The sequence below is a fragment of the Chelonia mydas genome, chromosome 9, assembly GCF_015237465.2.
Source record: "Chelonia mydas isolate rCheMyd1 chromosome 9, rCheMyd1.pri.v2, whole genome shotgun sequence".
NCBI lineage: Eukaryota > Metazoa > Chordata > Testudines > Cheloniidae > Chelonia > Chelonia mydas.
In genome coordinates, this window is record NC_057855.1 from 97,857,177 (window position 1) to 97,883,754 (window position 26,578).

Genomic DNA, 26,578 nt, shown 5'->3' on the forward strand with positions numbered 1-26,578 from the left:
GAAAAAATGGCATGCCTTTGCAAAATGAATGAGATGAAAGCACAGTAGAGAAGGAATGTGGGTGTGTCCTGGCTCTTGGACGGGTTGCAAAGGCTTATTTCCTTAATTGAAATAAAAGCTCGCACAGGTTAGACTTTACACAGCAAATATATAGAGGAAGTTTTATTAGAAACACAGTTTACCATTCTATGCAAATTAAATGCAATTAGATTAAGTGGGTGGGTAGTTGAAATTTCTAAAATCCTGGTTTGGCAGGAGGTGTTTAAAGCTCACAGCTTCACAATGTATTGCTATGCAATAACAATCAATACCCAGTCGAGATTAAAGGTGATGGTTCTAAGGAGAACGCTGGGATTCTTCAAAATTACCAGCAAGTGAAACATGTTTTGGACAGTTTTAAGACTTAGATCCTGTTTTGTAATGAGATGCATGCAAGGGCAGCAGATCCATGCTCCTGTGCTAAGAAACCCTATTGAAATATTCAGCGTGAGCATCTCATTGCAGGATCAGGGCCTTAGTATTGACAGCAGGAATGCTTTACAAAATGCAGGATGGCATTTTAAATATTCTAATCATCTGTGATAAATTCCAACTTTGTTCCCTGGAGGAGAGAAGTGAGTTTAAATCATTAGCACCACAACCCTCAGTGATGATTTCAAAAATATTTGCAAGTGACTTAATCCGTATAGTTTAAGTGCCCGGTTTTAATGTTATTGCCCTGGTTAAGTTTCCTTAGCTAATATATGTTCTGTTTCCAATTCAGTTAAATGAGAACACCCTTCCATTACTTGATATCACCAAAGAGCCTTGGTGGGAAAGGGCTGAACTTGGCTCTTTCAATTGATACAGACTTCTTCATTATGTAATCTTGCTTAAATTAAAATTGCAGCAGGGTGCTGCTGTAAATATTTTGTCCATCGCTCAGTCCATTTTTCAGCATCAGGCTGAGAATGTATTAGCTTTAATTCCTAATGTCCAGATATTTTTAATCATTGTTTTTTTCCGATGACAACATTTTAGAGATCTGATAAACAGATTCTTGTAGATTTGCATATGTGCAGTAACTAAGTTACACAAAATATACATCGCCTCTGTTCGTGATTCTTTGTATAGCAGCAACACATACTCGATCTGGCTTTTAAAAACATTCTTTAAATCAATTTGATCAATTTATGTCTATTTTTTTGACAGCAGGAAGGATTAATGTTATTGCCTCCTGAGTGAGTTGGTTTGGGAAGATGGAGTTCTCTATGCAAATGATTTGAAAAGAAATGAATATCGATATTACACTTTCTAACTCAAGCCAAACTTTCTTCTTTCATATATTATTAAAGAGAATTGATTTAGTTCTGGAATAGAAACAAAAGATTTAATAAATATCTACCTTGACAAAATTCTGAATAGTGCAATGTGTAACAATTTTTAGGTTAACATATATGGTCAGTTTCTTAACTACAGTATTGACAGAATGGTGATTGTTGGAGTTTTTTACTATCCATACCATTTTATTTTTGGTAAAGAGTTGAGTAAATGGATATGAGGCGGTTAGAAGTGCTCAGGAAATAGGCTAGCACACAGTTCATAAGTTCATATTAACATAATCATTTTTAAAAGAGATTTGGGTAGCAAGCTGAGATCAGAGAAGTTTGCATGTTCTCGCTTCTTGTCCAGGTTGGCAACAAAATTTATGCTGCACTAGACAGCTTGCAAAAAACTTAGAAACTTTTATATATTATATTTATATTGTGCATTCCAGTTGAACAATATGTGGCTATAATAATCATTTTGTTTGACTTGATCCGAGTGCAGTTACCCTGTACTATCTTGTTAGCTAGTTAACTGTTCATCGGCCTGAAGAAACCCTACGCTTGATAGGAATATATACAGGTGCAGAAATGAAGGCCCAATCTAATATTGTTTTATTCCGTTTTAATGGCACTGAGCATGCTGTTATATTCAACCATGTGCCTTCTACTTGAAAACTAAGGGGCAAACCAGCTAATTTGTTGGACCATTGATTATATTAAATTATTAGTGTATTTTCCTCTAGCCACTACACAATAGCAAGCTTTGCATGACACGTTTGAGACAGAGCTAAAATGAAGATTTTTTAAAAACTTAATATATGTGTTTTGGGGTCTTTTTTACAAAAAGAATCTGCAGTTTGTAGAGTATAATATCTATTTCCGCATAGTTATTCTGGCTCCATAGGTAGAATGTAAATGCTGACCTTGGCATAGCAGTTGTGTTTTACAGATTACTGTAATTTCCTGAATGTCAAAACTCCAAATTTTTCTACTAAGCAAACTTTTCAGTGGCAAACCGGATTGCCTCCATAATATATCACCGTGTGCAGGAGAAATGAAATCTTTATGTACTGGATTATGAATCAATGAGGCATTAGGATTCTTGGAAGGGTGAGTGGACTCTGGAAGATGAAAAACTGCCATGGTTCCATCACTGTAAACCACTGTTTATGGAGCGTAGGCTTTGGAAACCTTCATCTTGCATGCCACCCAGTTATACGGTACAAGTGGAAAACAATTCCTGCAACTGCATTTAAATGGGGTAAATATCCTCTGATTTATAGCAAGGTCCATAGCTGTTCCCTGGCTCTTTTGCAGTAACCTAACGGCATTTTCCTTTCTGGTTTAGGGGAAGTAATGTGCTTTACAATAAATCTGTAAAAGGGAGTGTTATTTAGAGGGTAGATATTATCCAGATGCTGGTACTAATCCTGAGAGATGCTGCATGCATGCAGCTGCCATTGAAATCAATGGAATTTTAGGATATTCTTAAACTGTGAACTCTAGGGGTAGGAATTCTCTTTTTGTATGTTTGTACAGTGCCTAGCGCAATGGAGTAGAAAGTATGTCCACTTGTCAGCACTACAGTAATACAAAAATCATTGGTATCTTGCAGGGCTTGGGCCTTAATTTCCAAAAGCCGTATTTTAGCCTCATTTACTCCCAGCCCCACACTAGTGTCTCTGGGGCTGTTCAGGTGTAACTAAGGGCACAATTTGCCCCCAAATTCTTTGCATAGGGATACTCACAATTGGAAAATTTCTTCTCTACAGAAGAAAGATTTTGAAAAGCTCAGTGGTACCTCTCTGAGGAAAAAACCAGCACAAACAGTTAGGGTGACCAGATAGCAAGTGTGACAAATTGGGACTCGCATAGTGGGGTAGTAGGTGCCTGTATGAGAGAAAGCTTCAAATACTGGGACTGTCCCTGTAAAATAGGGACATCTGGTGACTTAACTATAGTTCTTGGTATGTCAAGAAGGAAGCATAATATTCTCTCCTATGTAGGTTCATCGGCCTGCTTCTTTGATTGCTTGGGGTGTAATTCCCAGGCCTGATTGCCTGTGACACTTAGATCTACATGTACAGTGAAATTAGGTTATCTTGTACCGTGGAGCTTACCGGCACCATTTTCCCGACTGGAACCGGAAACCTGCCAGCCTTCCCCAGGATCCCCGAATCAGGGATTGGGCTCAGCACTGAATTTGCAGATTCCCAAATGGAAGCTTGTATTTTTGTCACCAAAGAAAAAAGAAATGCGGCTGCTGACACTGAATCAGCTATGTGCAAGGGGATCCCCGGATACCTTAGTAATTCACACAGTGGCTGAAGTAATACCAGTCTTGTCAGTCTGTGGGGCAAATCTTACTGGCGCAGGCCGAGTGGTGGAGATGCTTGGACAATTTAACTCTCACTCGGAAAAAATTAAACTTGAACACGCATAATTTGAAACACACACACACACACACACACACTTTTTAAAAACTAAACCCAACCTTCTATTGTGTCCTGACTCAGTCCTCCATTTCTAGCAAATCTTTCCTGTCCAGTAATTTGACTGCCGATGATGAGCTAGTGTAATGGCTGCTTTTGCAAAAATATCTCACTCCTTCTTATGGGCTCTTCTGGCCGTTGAATGTGTATTCTTTCCCCCACTGCCAATGAAACAGGTGACTGTCAGATGGTAGCATGCGCACCCCACCCCCCACCCCTTCCCGGTGCATTTGGGGTCTCCAGGAACAGTGTGATTCATTGGACGTTAATAGAAGAAAAAACTAATGATTACTTGGAGGAAGATTGAATTTACATTTGCTAAACTCTTTCATTTGCAGCTCTGGAATTTACTTCTCTCCTTTCTTAATGGAGCCTCATTCCAAACTGCAGCTTGGCTATGAATCTCCTGTGCCCTACTCAGAGTAGAAGTAAAGAAATATAGTGTATGTGCGGCATGGTTTTACAGAATTCTACAGAAAATACCAATATTTCATCTTTTTCTTAGAGTCTTTATGCTCGACCTTGCAAATAGTAGGCAAGGTGAGCAGTGTCACTCTGACACCGTGAATTTCCACGGGGCATAGTATGTTAGACAGGAGTGTATTAATTATGAACTGCAGAAACAGAACAGAAATGGGCTTCGACTGCATTTTTAAGAGCTGCTCCTGCAATAACTTGCCCACAATCAGACATCCAGCTCAGCCTAATTTTTATCTGAGGAATGAAATGGATCCTGCAGCTAATTTAATTTAAATGCTACAGTTATGGTATCCTCTAATTTATGGATAACCATGTTTTACCTTAAATCTGTGGGGTAGATGTGCCGTTTTCTGAAAGCGTGTTACTAGATCATTTCTGTATTAAAAAATAAACCTCAGGGCTGCTTCAAGGAACTTTTAAAACAGGATTTTTTTCTTCCATTTTCAGCATTTGTAAAAAAGCCAGTGTGAAGAGATACTGTGGGCTGAGGGCTGGGCAGGAGGTTGTTTTTACAGTATTTGGGCCTGTGTCTGGTCCCCTTTACACCACTGGCACCTGATTTACACACATATAACTGAGATCAGGAACAGGCCTCTTGTTCTTTAAGGCTGCCATTCCTGTACACCAGTCATACATTGCATACATTCAGCAACTAAAATACCACTCCTCTAACACCAAAGGGAGCGGTCGTCTGGAGCTCTGTGGGGATACCTCTCTCTGGCAGCCTTAGGACGCTCTACTCTCTGCCGCGTCAGACCCCTCAGGGCCGGCGACAGAGCCTCCATAATAATCTGTTCTCACAGAGCAGCTGAGACCCTGTCCCTCCGCTCTAGAGCTGCTGCTGTGCTCTGCCATAGATGTTATTCGAACCGCGTCCTCCCAGCCTCTGTCTCCAGCAGGACAATGAGACAGGCCGGAAGTTGCAAGTACAGTCTGCAAGAATGGTACTTACCCTTTTATTTGAAATGCCATCTGGATAATGAATATACAGGGCCTTGCCATAACTGTAACATGTTTGAGGGAAATGTGGTAATATGGACTCTTGTTCCCAGTATAGTGTAAACCACTTAGTTAACTCCTGAGGCCGAGACCCTGCGAACTGTCGTGCGTAGCCCTGTAAGCAAATAGTATTCCCATTTTAGAAGGTGTGAAACTGAGGCAGATTAGTTTTGACTTGCCCAGGGAAATGCAAATGAATCTGTAGGGATTAGCACGCAAGAATCCCATGTTCAGTCTTTTTAATTGTGTCTCTGGGTGATAAAGTTTTGGTGAACTTTTTTTTTAAATGAACATTGCTTCCCACTTCCGGTAATATCCAAACAGGTGCCTTCCTCTAACAGTAAGGCATCGGGGGTGTTTCTCTTTGAGGAATAATTTACAGCATTAACAAATCAAATTCTCTGTGGGTCACTGTCGATGGGAATTAACCTCACCTACTGGGAGTGACACACTGTAGGCTGCTTGTGTGATATAATTGAGTTTTACATCTCATTGGCACGTGGTAAGAATGATTGATTGATGTGGGAAACGTGCACTATTGTTGGTCTCAATTGCCTGTTTACATTAGGGTTACATTCTTGGGAACTGAGGGTCAGGAATAGTTTTTAATCTGAGCTTTTAGCTTTAATGTCATATCCTGATATTTCCTAGCACAGGTTTAGAAAGCCAGTAACAGAGGTAGGTAATATTCTCTGTTAGAATTTGTTGCTATTAGAATAGGTACATCCACATTCCTGGATGTACCTTTTTCCATTTTCCATTTTCTTCACAGCTTTACTATAAACGAGGCAAAAAGGAAATCCTTCATTAAATACACCCAACTGCGTTTTAGGGCAGATAGAGAGTGAAGAAATCTGCAAGCAAAAAAGCTGATGATTTAGTTGAAGTAAATTGTATGTGGTAAACAAAACAGAACATGAGTCAGTGCTGCTTATAAACCAGGCTGTCTTCATGTTGATTCGGTCAGTTGGAGTATTTGTCATTTAGAGCTAGGCAAGGCAAAAACGTATTATCCTGTGACTATCAAGTCAACTGATTGTTGTTATTGTTATTACTATTATAAATGAACCATAAGTATGTTCATTCAGATGCATGAGCTGTCGGGGGCCAGGGCGAAAACATTTTAAGAGACGCGTGACCCTTGAAATGCTAGATTTTGGCCGATTATGCCCTATCTAGGGTAGCGTTTTTGATGCCAAGTCATCAACCATCTGATTTTTCTCACTCTGCTAAATCTTAGACTCCTGGCTCTCTCTAATTCCCATTCCTAGATCCCCAAAGCACCACTTCAATTTCAGCCTCATGTCTCAGGAATTCTGAGTCCCTGCTGGGGATTCTGTTGCCCGGCTGTGTCGGGAAGGGTCTGTAGTTCTGTCTTTCTGTCAATCAGTCCCTCTCTACTTCACCGCCCACCCTTCAAGGAACAAGAACATTAAAAGCTTCAAAAAGAACATTCAAAACTTCTTTAGTGTCTGTGGCTGTAACTCACTCTCCTCAGGGTATGTCTATACTACCCGCCGGATTGGCAGGCAGCGATCAATCCAGCGGGGGTCGATCTATCGCGTCTAGTCTAGATGCGATAAGTTCACCCCCGAGCGCTCTCCTGTCGACTCCTGTACTTCACCACCGCGAGAGCTGCAGGCGGAGTCGACAGGGGAGCGGCAGCCGTCAATAGTGAAGACACCACGGTGAGTAGGTCTAAGTTATTCACGTAGCTGAAGTTGCGTAACTTAGATCGAGCTCCCCCTCCCTCCCCCCAGTGTAGACCAGGCCTTAGAGATTGGCCAATTAACGCATTGTGAAGCCTGCGGTCTTAATTGCTGGAGGAAAAGCTCCCAAGACAGGAAACATCTATATAGCCAGACCCTCGTCTAAACTGCTATTTGAAAAGGCTACAGTTTATTATACAAAACCCACCAATGCGAGCGAGGCTTGCCACCGTTAAAATCTTGATCCAAGTACATTTAAATACCAGTTTCCAGCTCAGGCTAGAGGACTGGACAGCCTTAAGCTAGCCCCGAGATTAATACTGTCCCTACATGGTTCCTGGTGGTAATACCACAGAGAAGTTTCTTAAGCTGTTTATGCAAAGGCTGCTGATTTTCCCCATCCTAATTGGACCACTGGGCAATTCTAGCTGAATTCCCCATTCCTGAAAGGATCCTTCTAGTTACGTAAAGAGCTCTGTCCCCCGGCACATGGTCCCCTGTGCCTGAGAACGTCTTCCACGGGAGTTTTTAATAAATCACCTCTTCCCACCAGTACAGCCCCACTCCTGCATGCATGCCGAGAACAATATGCATGTGCTCCAGGTGGCCTCAGCTGCCACATCTATGACCTTTAATTGGTCCAACTCTTCAGGACAAGGACCATGTTGTCTTCTAGATTCGTGATGCACCCAACACAGTTGGGTCTTGTTCCTGACCAGAGCCTCTGGGCACTAACTTAAAGTGAATCAGAACTCCTAATACTCCTGAGCTGTATAACTGCTCCTCTCCCACTCTCTACCTAGGCATAGAAGCTCCACGTGGGTCAGGCAGGACTGACATGGGCAGTCCATGGAAATAAGATACTCGTCCCTCCGACCCACCCTAATATTCTGCATGACATTGCGTGACTCGCTTTCTCTTCTCCACGTGCTACCTTGCTCTTGTTTCGGCCCTCTGCGGCATGATAGGCGCTGCTCTCAAGCAGATGGCTGATAAAGGCAAGAGAGTCTCTTTGCTCATATCCTGATTGCTGACACCATGTCTTTCCTGCCCATGGTTTGGACCCTGTGCCCATTTGCCTGCCACTAGCTCTGGGGCTTGCTTGCCTGTCTGCTGAGAACTCCAGACAGTTCTCAGATCTTCTCAAATGCTTGGCTCTCCAGACTAGCAAGAAGGTGCAATCCAAGCCAAAGGTGTGGAAAGTCCTGCAGCTGTGGTGCTCCACCCCTCTTCCTGGGGATTTCCCTCCCCGATGGGGGGGTCCCTGCCAGAGAATAGTCCCTGGATTGCACCTTCTGCCTGACATGTGCTATTCTGTTTCTTATAGTCTGTGATTTCCCCCTCACTCCTCCCAAGTATTTGAGGATGGGTGGAATTAACCATGTGGTGCAGGGGGACACAGTTTTCATTTTCTCTGCTGTTTCTTTATCTCCCTTGTCTTCCTGACCTGCTGTATTCGCAGCGTAACAAGCAGGGCAGTGACTGCACTCACCAAAGGGCTGGGTCTGGAAGAAGCTGTGGCAACATCCACAAAAGGGAGAAGACAACTGTGTTAGTTTGTACCGAAACCCCACTTCAGTCCAGTGAAAAGAAAAAGGCTGGAGAACATGCCTGTGGCCCACCATACTGTAATTTGCCATTTAGGTGCTTTAATTTCTTTTCCAATAACCCCTGGGGAAGGGTGGCTAGCTCCCCACGCACCAATACAGACTTGGATGGCTGTAACGGTTAGTGGATGCTTAGCTCTCAGCTTCGGTCTCCGAACTTCTTAGCTCATAGCTCCATCAGGCGAGGCTCAGGTTTCCAAGCTGAAAGGCCTTGCATCCTTTATCGGATGGCAGCTGACACCGGATGACCTCTAGTCTTTCTTTACCTCAAAGAGCTATTAAGCAGCACGGCAGCCCTCTCTCCTTTGTCAGGGATCAATACTCTTCTGCGCTGGCACCGACAGGACTTTTGACCTGATGGGGCTTAAATGCACAGAGCCAAATTCAGCTGTGGTGTAATCCTGTGGACTTCATTAGCGTATACTGCAAAGCCAAGCCAGCGGTTTCTGCACAGGGTTTTGTTTAGAGCACTCCCTATAAAGTTAGGGCTAAATCCAACCCTGCAGCTTCCTGAAAGCCAACAGAGTTGTTTCTGCTTATCCTGGAGCTGAATTTGCCCGACTGTCCTCACATGATGGAGTCTCTCAGAAGATCTCTTCCCTCCCATGGAAGAGAAGCTGTTGGCATGTCAGGAGCACTAAACCTTGCCCAGACACTATACTATGCCAGTGAGGTGGGCCATAACCCTTTCCTCACCAGCATCCAGATGCTAATACTCACTCGTATGTCACAAAATCAGGCAACTCCAGCACAGATGAGCAGTGTCTTACGTCTGTGGAATTCAGATTGATTCCCTTAAGCAAAGTAATGAGCTGCTCAGTCCCAATTCAGCAATGCTTAAGTCCATCCCTACTTAGCAAAGCACGTAAGCCCAAGGTGAAGTCCCACAGCAGTGAACAGGGAATAAGACCATGCTTTGCTGAAGAGGGATAGGCTCCTGGATCAGGGCCCTGGAGATTATAGTGAGTAGTAACTTGTCATTTTCTGCGTAGTGTTTTGAGTCCCATCTGCTTTTCAAGAGGCTGCGCTCATTAGCTTTAGCTAGGAACATAATCACTTAGGTGTTTATTCCGCACACACACACTTTCAGATTTGCAAACTCCTTCCATTTCTATTTGTGTATTTATTTAAAAAGTTTAGCAAAAATACAAATTCTTTCAAACTGTAAATTAAGAGGATTCTGAGTCAGCTCTGGCCTTCTCCCCCACCCCCACCTCGATTCCATCTCTCTGGACCGAGATGGAGCAGGGGGATGTAGACGGAATCTGTGAGCATAGACTCTTCTTTCAGAATGCAGCAGATTGGTTTAATCTCAACAAATCTCTTAGGGAAATGTGTCCTTTTGAGTTTTTCTTTGTTTTTTAAAAGATTGTACCCAGGAGATAGTGGGGCTTTTCCAGTTTTCCTGTGAGATAATCATTATTCAAGCAGCAATCTTTTCACTGCCGAAGGTCGGCCGTTGCACTGACAGCCAGCACTGTTTTTGCTCTTTCGTTCTTCTATCTCCTTCTCGGACAAAGAAGTCTGCTCGTGGCTTACACTGTCCTCACATGCAGGCATGAGTCCCCTCCTTCCTCTGCATTGGTTCGAAGCTGCTGGCACCAGGCAAGGTCTGCATAGCAGAGAAAGGAGCTGCATGCTCTCAGACAGCAGGAGCTGCATGGCTGAGTCCCGTCCAACTCCTTAAAATATTATTAGTAATATACATCTGGGGCTCAGAGTGTGATAGTGCAGAAACACAGATGGCGAATGCTTTGCTAGCATCGAGGGAGGTCTGTGCACCACGTCTCCTTTTCGTTAAGAGTGTCACTGGACTCTGCGTACCGACATCCTGGGTTTTGCCTCCAACCTGAGTTGCAGAAGTTTTTGTCATTTAACCCCCAGGCGGGATCGACAGCTCTGGAGATGGCAGTTATCTGTTTATCCACAGCATGGATACAGCATCCGTTTAGAGAGCCCGCTTCCTTATACCACTTAGCCTACGTTCGCCACCGTGTCTTGGCTTGATTTGACTAGGCCCTCTCGCCATGAGAGAGACTTCAAGTCTTCAGGTCCATGCAGCATAAATTCATGAGGTGATTTCTCCTGGAAAAAATCCTCACCATTAATCTGCCTGGGTCCCTTGTCCTGTGTCTTAGACATCACATTGTTTTCCTTGAGTTTGTGCAACTTTATCGCTGTGGCAGACAGAAAGCAGCGGCCAGCATCCACGTGGCGACTGTGGAAATGGTCGATTTTTCTGCCCCCGGAGCACTCCTTCACAGCAGCAGCTACAGAATGCTCCATCCCCCATAGGGACCGACAGCAGCCGGTGCCTCTCTGTGAATCCCCCGCTGTGAGCACTCTGGAGCCCCTCTTTCCCCAGTAGTACAGGGAATGGGCCAGATCCTCAGCTGGGGTAAATCAGTGTCGCGCCATTCTCTTCAATGCTGCTGGACACTAGCTGAGGGTCTGTCCCATTGTCTTCTGCCAGGTGAGAGAACAAACACACAGCTGCTGCCCTGTGAGGCAGTAGGGATGGCGTAAGGTTTTACGTGACCCCATACAATGGCCCTGTCCTGCCTTGTCCGAGTGACGGTCCTATGACCGCAGCCCTCTGTGCACTTGCAAAGCATACCGTGGCCACCCTCTACCAGCCTGTGAGCCCACCCCCACTCAGGCAGTGATGTCCCCCCACCACACACAAACACAAACTACATCTGCTTTTTGGCTTCTCGTGAGGCCTCTGGTTGCCCCAGCCAGTGAGAGAGGGGCTGTAAAGCAGGATTTCCCAACCAGGAGAGAGCACGTAGGGAGAAAACCTGGATTTGTGCTGGAAATGGCCCACCTTGATTATCATACACACTGTAAGGAGAGTGATCACTTTAGATGAGCTATTACCAGCAGGAGAGTGGGGTTGGGGGAGAGAAAACCTTTTGTAGTGATAAACACCCATTTTTTCATGGTTTGTGTGTATAAAAACATCTGCTGTATTTTCCACAGTATGCATCCGATGAAGTGAGCTGTAGCTCACGAAAGCTTATGCTCAAATAAATTGGTTAGTCTCTAAGGTGCCACAAGTCCTCCTTTTCTTTTTGCAAATACAGACTAACACGGCTGTTACTCTGAAACCTGGCACTTAGATTTGCTGGTTCTGGACTAGAATAGGAATGTAGACAGGGAATCATGGCCGGTGCTGTGTCAGGTCTGGGGGTCCTGCTAAGGCCTTGTGGGCCCTGGTAGGCTCAGGCTGCCACAGCAGTCTCTTTCTCTAAGAGCTTTGAGGGGGATTGCATTTACTAGGCTTTCCCATTTAAACCAGTGTCTGCAAGGCCCTGAAGTGCTGCTGGGAGACCCAAGTGAATCACAGCCCTGCAGAGTTCAGAGCCACGTTTCTTTTCTCAGCCACACTGGTGTAAATCCAAAGCACTGGGGTGGTCCCAACAGTGAAGTAAATAAAGCTGATGTTTCTCAACAAACACAAAATGAGAGCTGCTGTATAACGGGGCAGAAGCTCTCGAGCGAGGGTGGCTCTGACCCAAGTGGAGTTGCGCCAGGTTTGCAGCCGTGTAGCTGAGTGCACGGATCAACAGGTCTTTATTTTTCTTTATCTTTTTCCAGGACTCCGGTAAAACTTTTTGATTTAACAACAGCAGTGGGTCTTCGGCCTGCCGCTCTCTTGCCGCTATTGAAGGCTGTATGAGTGTACCTGCTGCGATCACTGTTTCCACTAGCTCCTCGCAGGCAAGATTCTTGAGGTGCGGCCAGCAGCTTGTCAGCCGGCTTCAGAAGTCTTTGAGTAGTTGCACTGATAATCCTGCGCAGGGCCAGGGAGACCTGGCTTGTCATGGCCAGGTGGTGGCGAGTCACAAGGGTGATAGAGATAAGGGGAAGGTTGAGAGGAAATAAGAGCTGGCTTAGAACTTTCACCCGAAACTACAGCTGAACTCCTAACATTTTCAATAAATTTTACTGTGCATTTTAACAAGCTAGCTGTGCTTCCTGCTCCGTCCATCAGTGGAAGGATCCAAATACCAAGAGAGGTTGTTTGGGCCGTCTTTCCAGCCAGCGCAGAGCTATTTACGACTGTGTTTATTTCTTTGTATTGTGGTAGCATGTCGAGGTTGCTAGCTTTATGTGCACTGCACAAATGTGAAATAAGACAGACCCTGTCCCGAAGAACTAACATTGCACAAGAGTTTATCAAGCGATTTCCAACCCTGTGGTGCAGACTCCAGCAGTCTGAATAAGTATCCAGACTAATGCATGTTGATCTGAACTCAGCCTCCAAATCTGTGGTGGGTCCGTTTGTGGTAAGATGTAGTGTGTGAACAATTCACTGACTCAAGAAAATGAACTGGCTTAACCTTGAAATAATGCGATAAGCAGAGCAGTTGATGCTGAGTTGGCTCTCTCTACGCTATTAAACCATTCTCTCTCACACACTCACACACACACACACACACACACACACGCCCCACTTTACTCAAGGGTAGAATGCACACAGGAAGTTTTCAAGAGCACATGAATGTCAAACCCATCTCTTGGTACTTGACAGCTTCAGGGTCAGCCTTGTTCGTAGGCTGCCTGTGAGCTTCTTTTGTTCTTTGTTTCATACTCATCCAAGCATCATTGTGAGTAAGGATCTGTGCTTTGCCTGCACGTACATCATTGCAGCTCAGAGTTTGGGCGGGAGCTCGGTGCTCTTGTCGAGATTAGCAGAAGGAACAAGCTGTTGCGCACAGTACTAAAAATAATTACAATGCACTGACACCTCTTACTAGTTATAGCAGATCATTCTCAGACACCAAGGTCAAATCCATCTCTGGTAGAGGGATGGAGTGAAAAGGTTTAACTTCTACAAAAGGAGCTTGTGGCTAACCCAGTAACAGATATTTTTTTTTTTTTTGCAGTAAACTTTTTACATGCAAACTAGGATTTCAAAAAAATCTGCAAAATACTTGAGATTGGGTCCAGTTGCTATTTAACACAGTGACCTTCCATGTCCATGTCTTCAATAGATGATGCAACTGGGAAATCCAGGCTTAGAAAGAGTGTGCATGCAGGACCATATGTAAGAGAAAAACTAGGTAGAGATAAGCAAGAAACTGGAGAGAGATGTGCATAGTGCAGCTTAGGTCAAAAATACCATTCCATCTGAACAAACATTTGGAGTTCCCTTCTGCAGTCAGATAACCCTCACATTTCCTGACTCTACAGATGTTCAATAAAACTCTCTAAACACCTCAGGGTTCCACATTTCAATCCTTATGTTTGGACATATTTCCCAATAATGAATTTAATGTTTACTGTTTTTTTTATTTAGCCTTTTTGACGTACAATAATGATATTAGCTAACATTAAATACATCTGTTGTTCCTCAAACAAGGCATTTGCATGTGATAGGAAGATACCGTTAGCAAAAAAAACCTGAAAAATCTGTTGACTTAATTTTACAGAAAAACTAAACAAAAGCAAATTAGTAACATTTTTAATTGTAAATGTTCTCAATCTTTTTGTCTATCAAAAATGGTTTTGATAAAATATAATTCACAACCATTTTCAAAGCCTGCAAAATCGAAATTTTTCCACCATTTAAAAAAAAAATTTTTTTTGGCCAACCCTGTAGAGTTTATAAGCATGACTGCATCATCAGTAGGCTTGGGAGAGCTAGGTTTTTATCAATACATGTCATAAACATTAATACCATATCCACACAAACAGCTTAAACAATGTTTCCATCAGTGATAACAGAAATTTACAAATAAGCAAAGAAAGAAAAATGCTGCTTGAGAACTCTTAGAGTTTGATTTAAGGCTATTTACTTTGTAAATTTTGACATTTGATATTGACAATTTGTGTTTTGGATCTCAGCATCTACTGTCATTAAATAATTAGTTTGACCCCACCCATCCGCCACTGTCAGCTGACTCCCCCATAATTTCCTGAACAGTGAAAATTCAAATAGATAATCTTTGGGGAAAGGGGCTTAAAATAAACATTAATATTGTCCATCAAAATTATAACAAAATTAAAAATGAATTCTTCCATGCCTATCATCACTCAGACACATGGAAATGGCCAATTTGGGGGGGAATGGCAGATGGGAAAGTTCCTTGCCGGCCAGGAGAGGAATAGGAAGTTCTCCAAAGTACCCGGCCTTATAAGATGGAGCAGCCTTATGATCACCTAGCCAGGCAGGTGATGTGACGGGAGCCCCAGGGTTCTCCTCCAGAACCCACCAGCCTGGGTTTTTTCAATCCTCGCACTGTGATTCTGATGTCAGTCTACAAACCTCTGACAGGCACTGCACTTACACAGCCATCCACAGGCAGGGACACACCCAAGTGAGTTACATGAGTGGCTGGGAGATCATTCATGAGCTAACAATAGTGAGGCTTCAGCCAGTTCCCCCAGCTCCAGCCCTATACCCCAGGACTGTATCATCTTACGCTGCTGAAGACCCCCTTGGGCAGTGCAAGTTCATTAAGTAGTTCACCCCTCCCTCAATGTGGAGCGGAGCTGTGTTCCCTCTAAGCTGCGCGGTTGGGCGTCCGCCCAGGAGTGATTCAAGAGCTGCGCACTTGATTAGCAGAGCGCGCACATCCAGCAACGTGTGTTCAGGTGCCCCTCCCCACGCTGCTTTGCAGCCACGTTTCTCCTGCAGCTGCTCCCGGGACCCTCCTGCTGGCTGTGCAGAGTGGGGGGAGGGGGAAAGGGTGATGACGTCAGGGTGTCCCTCTTCCCCTGCCCCCCATCTCCACAGAGCAGGGGAGAGGGGACAGCCTGGCTCAGGACTCGGACCAGGAGAAAGCTGCTGGGTCTGAGGTTTGAACCAGCCTTCCAGGTGAGTGCCTTAAAGAGACAGCGCACAGTCGCTGAGACTTCCCCAGGAGCCAGCACACACTGTCTCTGTCTCTCTCTCTCCCCCTCCCCCTCCCATCTGCCCATGTACCCCATCTCCGCAGAGCTGGGGAGGGGAGACAGGGCTCAGGACAGAGCAGGAGAGCTTTGTGAGTACCTTAAAGAGACAGCGTATGGCATCTCTCAAACTTCCCCAGCAGCTAGCACGTGCATACACACACTGTGTGCCTCTCTCTCTCTCACGCACACACACAGAGTCTCTGCGTCACACATACTTTGTCTCTTTCACACTCACCTCCCAACACATACTTGTGTTGTTGTTATTACTTCTTGGTACTTCCTGCAATGCGCAAATATTCTCTGTAATGTTATTCTTCCACAGTGTGTTATTTTAGTTTTTTGACTGGTCTCTGCATTTCATACTTTTTATTTCTCTTACACTTAAATTTAATTCTTTGAGTAATGAGTTCTAAAATGCCTAACCTGTCCTGGCTGGAGTAATTATCCCTATGATAACTTTTTTAAAATATATATTATATCTAGGTTTTTTGTTTCTGCTGGTGGCACACATCCGCACATACCTCGGTGCACATAACAAAATTTATGCCTCACATGGCTGGAAAAAATTAGAGGGAACACTGGAGAGGAGACCCACTAGCTTTTGTAAACTGAGTTGAGATTTCTCAAGGACTTCAGCCAAAACACACTGTTTTAGGTAAAATATACAACAGGTTTATTAACTACAGAAAGAGAGATGTTAAGTGTTTATAAGTGGCAGGCATAGAGATCAAAGTTGGTTACTTAAGAAATAAAAATAAATTTGCAGCCTAAGTTCTACAAACTGAGCAGGATTTGAATCAAGCAGTCTCTCACCCTGACAGATGGTACATGCCAGGTAACAGTTCCTCAGTGTACAGGCTGGGACTACCTTCCAGCCTGGGACCACCCTTCCCCAGTTCAAAATCTTTGTCCTCCAGATGTTCCTCCAGGTGTTGGCCTCTCTTCCACCCCCCCACCTTCCAAGTGATAATGTCACTTCCCCTTTCATATTTTCATCCAGCTTGCTAGAAAGATCCCTGCTGTGACGTGGGGATTAGGCAGGGGTGAAAGTAACTGAGGACAGTAACCGGTACGGGCCAGGGCCGCTCCGGCCCCTGGAAGGGGTGGGGCTTGGGGGTCAGCATCCCCCAGCCAGCCCTTCCAGGCCACCTGGTGCAGCCCGTGTTGATTTAAAGGGCCTGGGGCCCCGGACCCTTTTAAATCGCCAGCCCCAGGGCAGCTGCTCCCTTTGCCCCTTCCCCCCCCCCCGCGCTTATTGGCTGCCGGAGGGGGTGGGGGGGCAAAAGGGGCAGGGACGTTAAAGCTCTGCCGTGGCAGCCCTTTAATGTGGGCTGGGTATGGGCCGGTGCAGGTTCTTACGCAGTACCGGCCCGTACCGGCTCTCTTTCACCCCTGGGGTTCGGCAGCCCCCACTGGTCAGGCAGTTTCCACTGCCCGTGTGCTCTCTCTGAGAAGTCTCGGGTGGCCATGGGGAGAGTGCATTCCCTTTAAAGGCCCATCAGCACATGTCTGGCGGGTCCTTTGTTGCAATTGAAAGGTTGGCTGTGGGTGTCTCTCAACCTCACAGCCTTATTTCAGCAACACGCACTCATAACGTCACATGTAATGACAGTACATTCAATCCAACAGGTTATTATTGTTGAGCAGATCAAGACTTACAGAGTGATACCTCACAAGGCATACTTTGTACCAAACATTGTAATCCTATCACAGTAGTGAATATGGGGGTTCCAGGGTGCTCATGTGAGGTACACAATGTCACAGGTGGCTTCTAGAGAAAAGTCCCTCCATTACTGAAAAGGGCAATATGATTGGTTGGCTACACTTTGGGTGTGTGATTTGACGACTAACTTCATTCTTGCTGCAACTCATTCATGTATTTGATTATATTCAGTGACACCAAAAATTAGCAAAACTGTTTTCCTCTGTGCTGCTGCAAGGACTTTGGTTACGTTCTGGAGGTATTAACTATTTCAGAGAAATGACATTGTGACTGAGGCTTCTGGAACTTACTCTACTTTAAACAGGTGAAAGCCTGCCAAAGAATAGTGGTACTAACTGCATAACGCCAAAATCTTCCTCCCGCTCTGCTTCAGAAATCCGATGCTGCTTTGCTCTCCCTATCGTCTTTTGCTTTACTTTGTTTCTGTAAATTTTTCTTTTATTTTTATCCCTATTTTAAAATGTATATTTTAAATGAGAAGAGAATATCATGGCTCGTGCTTTTTCTCTGGGCTTCTAATGTGCTTACTCTGCATTAAGACTCTTTTTCGATCCAGCCACAGACAATTGCCTGTAAAACAATGACACCTAGTGGTTTCTCTTCTGAAGGAAACAATGCGAAATAAGGGTTTAGCTGTTGTTTATCAAGTGGTACCATTAGAATCTAAGGAGCAAATTAATATCCCACATGCTGATAGCGGCAAGGATGACAATAGGAAAGATGACAACATTATAGTACTGTTGTGGTGATGGAAAAAAATGAACATCTGAGGTGAGGCAAGGATTGGAGAGTTATGGAGTGATTGCTCCTGTTTATTCAATTCTTAAGGAACAGAATTCCATGACATTAAAGCTTGTTTACTAAGATAACTCCTTCATTTCCTTAAACCGATCACCCTGAAAATGTCACTCTGGTGTCATTACTGACCACCATGTACCAAACACTATTGAAAGAATGTGCAGACACGTCTGTGGCCGGGGGCGGTTATGGGCATAAACTGCTGAAAGTGAAAAACATTGTTTAGCGTGGTGTATTTTAATTGGCAATCCATAGCATTTTCTTAATACTCTATATTACTTGAATTTAGAATATGGATTCAGTATGTAAAAAAGCTGAAATGCCCATATATTTTTACTATCAATCTGTTGTTTGCAGTGGTGTTATAGTCTGTCAGTCCCAGGCTATTAGGGAGAAAAGGTGGGTGAGGTAATATCTTTTATTGGACCAACTTCTGTTTGTGAAAGAGCCACGTTTTCGAGCTACACAGAGCCCTTCTTCGTGCTAAACACTGTTCAGAAGAAGAGCCCGGAGTAGCTTAGATGCTTGTCTCTTTCACCAACAGAAGTCGGTCCAATAAAAGATATTAACTCATCTACATTGTCTCTCTACTAAAGTATGACATTCCATTTTTACCAAAAGATGCTTTATAATATTTATATAGTTTCTCTCTCTCATATCCCAGAACATCTTTCCAGACACAGGAAGCAGTACATCAATGCCATTCATTCTTGTCTGTGCTTGTTCCTCCATTAAGCCCAGCTTGGCCATGTCCCTGCATATGGTGTCCTACCACCTAGTCGATTGTTGACTTCTAGGTTGGACTGACCTTGGTTGTGCTTGCATTGTTTTCTTTGGCATCCCATCATCTGTTTGTCTTCTTCAGTGTCTTCACCATCAAAATCTTTTCAATTGTAGCCAATTCCATGCCCTGATTTCACATCCTATGCTCCTAACTTTTTCATTTGTCTTAAAATTGTTCCACTTTACACCTACCATCTTTCGAAGAACTGTCTTCTCTACTGCCTCCAGTCTTCTGATGTCTGTTTCACTGAATGCAGCTGCTTCCAGATCATAGAGTAATACTGTTAATAGATGGGTGTGATAAATTTTCACTTTGGTACTAAATGTAATGTTTTCATCAGGCCACAATTTCATCAATTTCTGTGGAGCACTTGTAGCTAAGGCACATCTCCTTTTATATTTGTCCTGGATGGAACTGTTGGCACTGATCAAGCTTCCCAGATACATATAAGATTGTATTTGTTCTGTGGATTCACCACTGCTACATTTCAACACTTCATCTATTATCCCTTTTCCAAGATGCAACCACTTCATCATCTTGGCATTTATTGGAAGTCTAAGTTGACTACACCAATTTTCCAAGGTAGCAAAGAGTATCCTCATCCTCATTAATTCCAGTGTGACTGCCAGATACATGATGTCACCTGCATCAACTAAGGAGCTTAACTCTAGATCATCCAATGTCATGGCCTCCAACTAATCTAACATTCTTAATGTCTGGCTTAAGAACATGATAAAAAGCGGTGGTGAGTCCATGTCCTCAAACTTTGTCTTGAACCAGTTGCTACATTTTCCACCAATTCTTACGGTGCTGCCGGAGTCATTGCAGTTATCTTATCTGGAACTCCATATGCTTTTGCTACTTTCCATAAAGGTTCCTGCCAAACCAAGTCAACTGTCTTTGTGAAGTCAATGAAAACAGCCAACATCTTTGTCATAAATATAAAGGGAAGGGTAACCACCTTTCTGTATACAGTGCTATAAAATCCCTCCTGGCCAGAGGCAAAACCCTTTCACCTGTAAAGGGTTAAGAAGCTAAGGTAACCTCGCTGGCACCTGACCCAAAATGACCAATGAGGGGACAAGATTCTTTCAAATCTGGAGGGGGTGGGGGCGGAACAAAGCATTCTGTCTATCTGTGTGATGATTTTGCCGGGAACAGATCAGGAATGCAGCCTTCCAACTCCTGTTAAGTTAGTAAGTAATCTAGCTAGAAAATTCATTCGATTTTCTTTGTTTAATGGCTGGTAAAATAAGCTGTGCTGGAGGGAATGTATATTCCTGTTTTTGTGTCTTTTTGTAACTTAAGGTTTTGCCTAGAGGGATTCTCTATCTTTTGAATCTGATTACCCTGTAAGGTATTTACCATCCTGATTTTACAGAGGTGATTCTTTTATCTTTTCTTTAATTAAAATTCTTCTTTTAAGAACCTAATTGATTTTTCATTGTTCTTAAGATCCAAGGGTTTGGGTCTGTGTTCACCTGTACCAATTGGTGAGGATTATTCTCAAGCCTTCCCCAGGAAAGGAGGTGTAGGGCTTGGGGGGGATATTTTGGGGGAAGACGTCTCCAAGTGGTCTCTTTCCCTCATGTTCTTTGTTTAAAACGCTTGGTGGTGGCAGCATACTGTTCAAGGACAAGGCAAAGTTTGTACCTTGGGAAGTTTTTAACCTAAGCTGGTAAGAATAAGCTTAGGGGTCTTTCATGCAGGTCCCCACATCTGTACCCTAGAGTTCAGATTGGGGAAGGAACCTTGACAGTCTTTAATCCCCATTCTGACTTTTTTCCCCTCACCTGTCAGAGCATGAATATCTGATCTGTACAACTTTGCCCTTGTTTGAAGCTCCTACTACTGCCTCTAAACTGGCCTTAATTAGTTGACAGTTTATTTGTTGACATGATTTTTCCTGGTACTGCTGATAAGCTTATACTTCTAACTATTCAGCTGGGCAGGATGTCCTGTCTTCAAGATTGGTACAATATTGTCTTTGGCAAGTCAGCTGATACCTTCTTGTATTTTTTTTTCTCATACTTGCTGACTTTTAGCAGCTTAGCTGGTATATTGTCCATTCGTGCAGCTTTTCCATTTTTAACTGTTTTATTTACATATATAAGTAAACACTTTTCAGTAAACATGTCATATTTTATAGCAATGTGTGTCTAGGTGTACGTGCATGTATATATGCAGTATTAGTATTTTTATAACTTTGGGGTTCTCTGATTTAATAGTAGAACCCACCGTTGAGGATTGCCCACACCCATTGTCCGCTGTGCCATGCCTAGATCATCCTTCAGGCTATATGACTCCCTCTTGAGCCATCACTCCCATCCCTAACTCAGCCAGAGAGGATGACTGCAGAGTAACACGTGGTATTCCTTACTCCCATGGTCGGTGCTCCAAACCATGCCAGACATTGCACTAACCACAGTGCCCTTGGACCAGCTCCCTAATTACTCATTGATTTGGCTTTAGAAAAAGCTTAGTCTGAAGATCACTAGGCAGTCTTACCTTCTACCCTTTTCACACCGAGGCCCATTGGAGATGCCCTTTCCAACAAGCATTCCTGCTGCTGGGGAAGTCTTGTGGACGTGCCCCTGGGTGAAGTGCTGCAGACCAGAAACCCTGGGACTTGTTCAGTACATACAGGCTGTGTGATTGTGTTGCCCTTCTTCCTTTGCTCGTTTGTCCCCTGGTTTACGCAAATAAAAAGCAAAAGACATACAACAGAATAAACGTTTGACGGGAAGGACACCATCCGTGAAGTAAAAGAAGATTATTTACCTTGGCTGCAACCCAGATTGAATCAGAGCTTGCTACTGGAGTCTTTATGCAGCCCCTCGCGTGCTACGCAGGGCACAACACGTTCCTCGATGAGAAGGGCCCTGGCGTTAGCGCTAGCAGGGCTCTGGACACAGGGGTTGCCATGCCACCCGCCCTGCCGTGCCCCTTTGTCTCTCTGCTGTGAAGCACAGCTGTCCCGCCTCTGCTCTTCTCGCTGGCGTCTCGGTACGTACGGTTACCCTGTGCGTAGCTTGTCCCTGAAGTTCCACAGCTTAAATCCCGCCCTGTGCACGTCCGTGAGGTCAGTGCCACAGCCATCATGAAACATCTCCCTTCCCACGCCGAGGTACGGTGCACCGTAGAGACATCTCCCTTCCCACGCCGAGGTACGGTGCACTGTAGAGACATCTCCCTTCCCACGCCGAGGTACGGTGCACTGTAGAGACATCTCCCTTCCCACGCCGAGGTACGGTGCACTGTAGAGACATCTCCCTTCCCACGCCGAGGTACCGTGCACTGCAGAGACATCTCCCTTCCCACGCCGAGGTACCGTGCACTGTAGAGACATCTCCCTTCCCACGCCGAGGTACCGTGCACTGTAGAGACATCTCCCTTCCCACGCCGAGGTACCGTGCACTGTAGAGACATCTCCCTTCCCACGCCGAGGTACCGTGCACTGCAGAGACATCTCCCTTCCCACGCCGAGGTACGGTGCACTGCAGAGACATCTCCCTTCCCACGCCGAGGTACGGTGCACTGTAGAGACATCTCCCTTCCCACGCCGAGGTACCGTGCACTGTAGAGACATCTCCCTTCCCACGCCGAGGTACGGTGCACTGCAGAGACATCTCCCTTCCCACGCCGAGGTACGGTGCACTGCAGAGACATCTCCCTTCCCACGCCGAGGTACGGTGCACTGCAGAGACATCTCCCTTCCCACGCCGAGGTACGGTGCACTGTAGAGACATCTCCCTTCCCACGCCGAGGTACGGTGCACTGTAGAGACATCTCCCTTCCCACGCCGAGGTACGGTGCACTGCAGAGACATCTCCCTTCCCACGCCGAGGTACGGTGCACTGCAGAGACATCTCCCTTCCCACGCCGAGGTACGGTGCACTGTAGAGACATCTCCCTTCCCACTCCGAGGTACGGTGCACTGTAGAGACATCTCCCTTCCCATGCCGAGGTACGGTGCACTGCAGAGACATCTCCCTTCCCACTCCGAGGTACCGTGCACTGTAGAGACATCTCCCTTCCCACTCCGAGGTACCGTGCACTGTAGAGACATCTCCCTTCCCACGCCGAGGTACCGTGCACTGTAGAGAAAGCCTCCTGTAAATTCAGCCAGTAGCACTCTGCAGCTGCTGCCTGCTCTTTCCCTCTCTTTGCTCCGTTCTTTTTAGGACTTCACAAAATATATGGTTAAGCAGGAGCTGGTGCTTCTTATGCACGATTTTTTTCTCTGCATATTCATTACGATGTTGCTCGTGACAGAAACCAGTGCTCCAGCCAGAAATCCTCTTGCTATAAAATCATATTGTAATGCATCATTTAACTTCCTGCTGTTTACTTATCTCTCCTGTTTGCTTTTTGTGCACTGGTATCAGACACACAAAAAATAAAGCCGGGGTTGTGCAATGACTCATCTATTGAAGTCCTGATTGTCGGCTCATTTCACTTCAGTTAGATTAAGGGCTGGTGAGAACACACCTGCTTCTCTTGGCTGAGGAAAGGAGCCAGGTTGTTTCTCCTTAGAGGCCTCCTCTTTTAATGAAAGATTCATACTACTGGGCTCTCAGTGTTCGTTGGGAAATGTAGTCCAAGGCAGCATCTTGTGGACTATAACTTACAGTATCAGAAAATTCGACAGACAAGGTAGGTGAGGTTATATCTTTTATTGGACCAATTTCTGTCGGTGAGAGACACGCTTTCGAGCTACACAGGGCTCTTCTTTCGCTCTGTGTGCTTTGAAAGCTTGCCTCTCTCTCACCAACAGAAGTAGGTCCGATAAAAGATATAACCTCACTCACCTTGTCTTTCTAATGTCCTGGGACCAGGACGGCTACAACTGCCCTGCATAGTACCAGAAGAGGTCACTGTTGTACAAGGAACACGTTATTTGAATTGAAAATATGTGGTGTATTCGTCTGTCACAGATATATAGTTACTTGAGTTGAATGAATGACCAGCACTCAGCCAGAGTAAATGAGAGTGAGGACACTCGTCAAAGAAAGAAGTAAATTACTAAAAACTAAAACTTAATTTAACATTCTCCCCAAGTTGCATGTCTGTAATGATCCCAAACACATTTTCACTTGTGCAAACACTGCAAAGTAAGGCACTGAATACTGCATTTTGCTGGTAACATGCACGGTGCCAGATTCTGTATGGGGACCCCAGGTGATCCTGTTAATCCGTGAGATTCCATAATGGGGATTGGCCATGCCCGGGCAGCATGAGGCCTTTTAGAGGTTAGGGAAGCATATTTTTCTCCAGGACTGAACGAAGATGATTTGTGCTGAGGGTCTGGCCAGTGCTTACTTACTCCTGGTAGCTCCCCAGTGCCTCTGAAACTGACGAATATAACCATGTTAAGTCCGGTCAGCATTAGGAGCAGCTGAGAGCTCTGGGAGGCATGCCCGAGAATGGTTCCTGTAGCTCTGTGCATAAGGGAACTACGCCTGCTGCTGCACCCCTTCCTGGAGTACAGCACATGGTACACCCTGGAGTACAGATGGGCTGCCATCTTGAATTGACATGGTGGTGGAAAACTCGAGGGGCACCAGAGTCTTGTCTACGCTAAGGCTCCCACCAGTGATAGCACCAGCGGCAATCTTTTGGTGACGTTCCCTAGCGTAGACACAGCCATAGGAAAGAGCGTCCCTCCAGATCCCGGAAAAGGCACATTTTTGTATGTGTCAGTGGACAATGAAAAGGAATTTAGTTTCCGGACTATAAAGCACTGTTAGTAAAGTCAAAATAAATTATATTTTCAGTTTATACTTTGCCTGTAAATGCAAATCTCACAGTAAGCAGGGAGATTAGGTGCAGAGAAGAACTGCCCTATAGCTGTTCTATTCCCATCAGGGATTTAGGTAATTATATTGCAAAACACTTGTCACTAGAGTTTCTAAAGCTTATTAACTAAGCTTATCCAAAAATCTGTAGATTGTGACCGCTAAAGCAATGTATGCCAGAGATCTACCTGGTTAAACACACTTTGCTTTTTCTTTTCTCCCCTTCCCAGGAACTTTTACTATATTACTATCCTGCGCGACCCTGTGTCCCGATATTTGAGTGAATGGAGACATGTCCAGAGAGGAGCAACATGGAAGGCTTCCTTACACGTGTGTGATGGAAGATCTCCAACTACTGAAGAGTTACCCAGTTGTTACACAGGGGACGACTGGTCAGGCTGTTCCCTTAAAGAATTTATGGATTGTCCATACAATCTAGCCAATAATCGGCAGGTCCGCATGCTGTCTGACCTGAGCTTGGTTGGATGTTACAACTTGTCTGTCATGCCAGAGGAGCAAAGAAACAAGGTTCTTCTAGACAGTGCAAAAGAGAACCTGAAACGTATGGCTTTCTTTGGCCTTACGGAGTTTCAAAGGAAGACTCAGTATCTGTTTGAAAAAACTTTTAACATGAACTTCATCGCGCCATTCACACAGTATAATAGCACAAGGGCTTCTAGTGTGGAAATAGATGAGCAGACTCAAAAACACATTGAGACCCTCAATTTTTTAGACATGGAGTTGTATGATTATGCAAAAGACCTTTTTTTGCAAAGGTATCAGTACATGCGACAGAAAGAGCACCAAGAAGCCAGACGGAAGCGCCAAGAGCAACGGAAGATGCTGAAGGCAAAACAAGCCCACAATAAAGAACAGAGTGATGATAATGCAACTACTGATTACATAGGGAATGTGGAACGGTGGCGATAATGGGGACTGAAATCTTTTAAGTTAGACTGGTTGAATACCATAAACACAAACCATACAACTCCTAGACGACAATGTTAGTCCAAACAAATTACACTTCTTAAATGTTTGACGCAAAAGAGGATAAAATGTTGCCTTTGCAGTTGCCTTTGCATTACATGTTGTACTGTACGTGGAAAACGTAACCTTACAGTGTAATTAAATTGTCCTTTTTAGGTTTGTTGGATTATTTATGAAACACAAAAGCCAGGTGGGCTCTCCAGAAATTGTTGCTTGGACACTGAAAAAAAAAAATCCTTAAATTAGTTCTGAGTATCAAATGTGGTGCTGGAAATGTGATGCGATGCCCTGTTAAACCTGCCTCGGAAGCAAATTGATTTTCTAGTAATGAGCGTTTAACACACGCACACAGTAAAGCATCCTTGCAAAACCTTTCCTCTTGGATTTTTTTAAAATTTTAATTATGTATTTCTAAGGCCCCCAACGGCTTGCGATATTTACCAAATTACAAGACAGTGAAACAAACAATAAAGGTATAGAGGAAAAAATTGACTCATTTTGCGTACAATATTGGCTTTAAAAAAATAGAAGTAATTTGTCTAGTTATATAAATATTTACTATTTTAAACTTTTTCTACCTACTGCTAAGAGTTTTAAACTTGGTCTGTCTCACGTTAAAAAAGCAACACTACACTTTTCTGAATGAACGTCAATGTTAAGGACACTATTTTCAGAATTTTTCAGGGCAGTATAATTTTAAACATTCTGGAAAAATTATGTCACATCTTCATGTTTCATAGAGTCTTCTCAAAATTATACTCTTATAACAGTATCCAGTTTTAACAGCTTTTCTTATACATTGGAATACATGTTGCATTTACGAAATGCTGAATATTTGGTGATTTAAGTAAGACAGGAGAGTCTTTCTAAGAAACTATCTTGTGAATGTTTGTATAGTGTCTGTCTAAAACAAAAAACAAAAAAAAACCCCATCTCTAGTCCTGGCAACATTTTTCAAATAATTGCTTTGGTTATTCGTGACCAATTGGAG

The 26,578-nt window shown here is 44.3% G+C and overlaps 1 protein-coding gene across 1 annotated transcript in view; it reads left to right on the forward strand.

Moving 5' to 3' along the window:
* The window catches only part of HS6ST2 (heparan sulfate 6-O-sulfotransferase 2), a 235,403-nt gene extending 209,351 nt beyond the window's left edge, over positions 1 to 26,052 (forward strand). Inside the window, exon 2 of the mRNA XM_007056198.4 lies at positions 24,831 to 26,052. Coding sequence (XP_007056260.2) covers positions 24,831 to 25,530 — 700 coding nt within the window. The 3' untranslated portion in view covers positions 25,531 to 26,052. The remainder of the gene's footprint in view (positions 1 to 24,830) is intronic.
* Positions 26,053 to 26,578: the final 526 nt, after the last annotated feature.